Here is a 1,233-nt window from a genome sequence, read left to right as displayed (position 1 = left end):
ACCATTCCTCCCTCCTCTCCCGCGTACCCCCCCCCTCCTCTTCCCCTGCCTTCATCGCAGTAGCAGAGCACTCTCCTCCACACGCACACACTCTCCTTCCCCCTCACACCCTGGTCCCCTGCCGCCCCCTCTGAGCAACTGGCCGCGCATTTTCCCTCCCATCCGCGCCCCACATATGATCCCGGTGATGAGTGGTCGCTCCCGCGGTCCTCCCCTCCCCCCGAGTAGCATTCCCCCGGGCGACGCGGCGATCCTCCTGCACTTTGGCGCCGACGCCGGTGCCGCTGCCACTGCCGGGCTTCCTGCTGGCCAGGAGCCCGGAGTGCCAGGCGCATCTGGACACCCGGGACGCCGGGCTCCTGGGCCAGGCTCTGATCCGCCATCGGGCGAGCCAGCACCGGCGGCGCCCCCGGCCGGGGGAAACGCCGATGTAGGGTCCCCTCCCACCGGCACAAGTCCCAGCGAGGTGGTCTACGTCAATGCCAAGCAGTATCAGCGCATCCTCCGGCGGCGGGAGACTCGAGCCCGCTTGAACCTGCGCATTCAGCTTGCCCAAGCCATTTTGCAGCAACCCGGCGGGGTGCGCGACGCGTGCACCGTTCGCCAACCGCCCCAGTCCTTCAAGGCAGCGGCCGAGGCACTGGCCGGGCTTCCCTCTGGGGTCCTGCTAAGCGCGGTGGCCTCCTCGACCGGCGCCACGCCCGATGTACTGCTCGGGGGGATAGTCGGTGCCGGCGGGTCCGAGGAGAATGGGTTCGGTGTTGGGGGGCCTGCTGGCGCGACCGGCGCCGGCGTCGGGTCCTTGGGCACGGGGGCACGGGCCCCCGGTCGGCGTGGGCCCTTTCTCCATCGGAGCCGGCATACGCATGCGGTGTCGCGGCCACGCTCGAGCGGTGGGCGCTTCATGAGCCGTGCCCAGCTGGCGGCCCTGGCGGCCGAGCAGGAGGCCGCTCAGGCGGCAGAGGCAACCGCCGCCGCCGCCGCCGCCGCCGCCGCCGCCGCTCCGACCACGACAACAACGTCAGCAGAGACACTCCCTCCCTCGGGCCCCCAGCCTCTGCCGGAGCCACAGGAGTCCCAGGTTCAGCAAGTGCCTCAGACGGCGTCTCAGCCGGCACAGGCCCCCCATGCGGTATATGCACATCCGCATGCCTCCTCCTCCTCCTCCTCCTCTTCTTCCCATGGCCATCAGCCGCAGCCGCAGCCGCAGCACCATTTCCACCACATCCTACA

General features: G+C 70.5%; 1 protein-coding gene across 1 annotated transcript; it reads right to left on the bottom strand.

Moving 5' to 3' along the window:
* Positions 1-49: 49 nt before the first annotated feature.
* H696_02247 (hypothetical protein) lies at positions 50-990 on the bottom strand. Its single transcript, XM_009496149.1, has one exon. The coding sequence runs from the start codon at positions 904-906 to the stop codon at positions 544-546; it is 363 nt and encodes a 120-aa protein (XP_009494424.1). The 5' UTR covers positions 907-990; the 3' UTR covers positions 50-543.
* Between the last annotated feature and the right edge of the window lie 243 nt (positions 991-1,233).

The sequence above is a fragment of the Fonticula alba genome (genome assembly GCF_000388065.1).
Source record: "Fonticula alba strain ATCC 38817 unplaced genomic scaffold supercont2.3, whole genome shotgun sequence".
In the NCBI taxonomy this organism is placed as follows: Eukaryota; order Rotosphaerida; family Fonticulaceae; genus Fonticula; species Fonticula alba.
The sequence above is the reverse complement of the archived record's forward strand: the minus strand, read 5'-3'. Positions and strand labels throughout refer to the sequence as shown.

Coding starts and splice junctions, on each gene's coding strand:
- H696_02247 (XM_009496149.1), bottom strand. CDS start 906: ATGAAGCGCCCACCGCTCGAGCGTGGCCGCGACACCGCATGCGTATGC.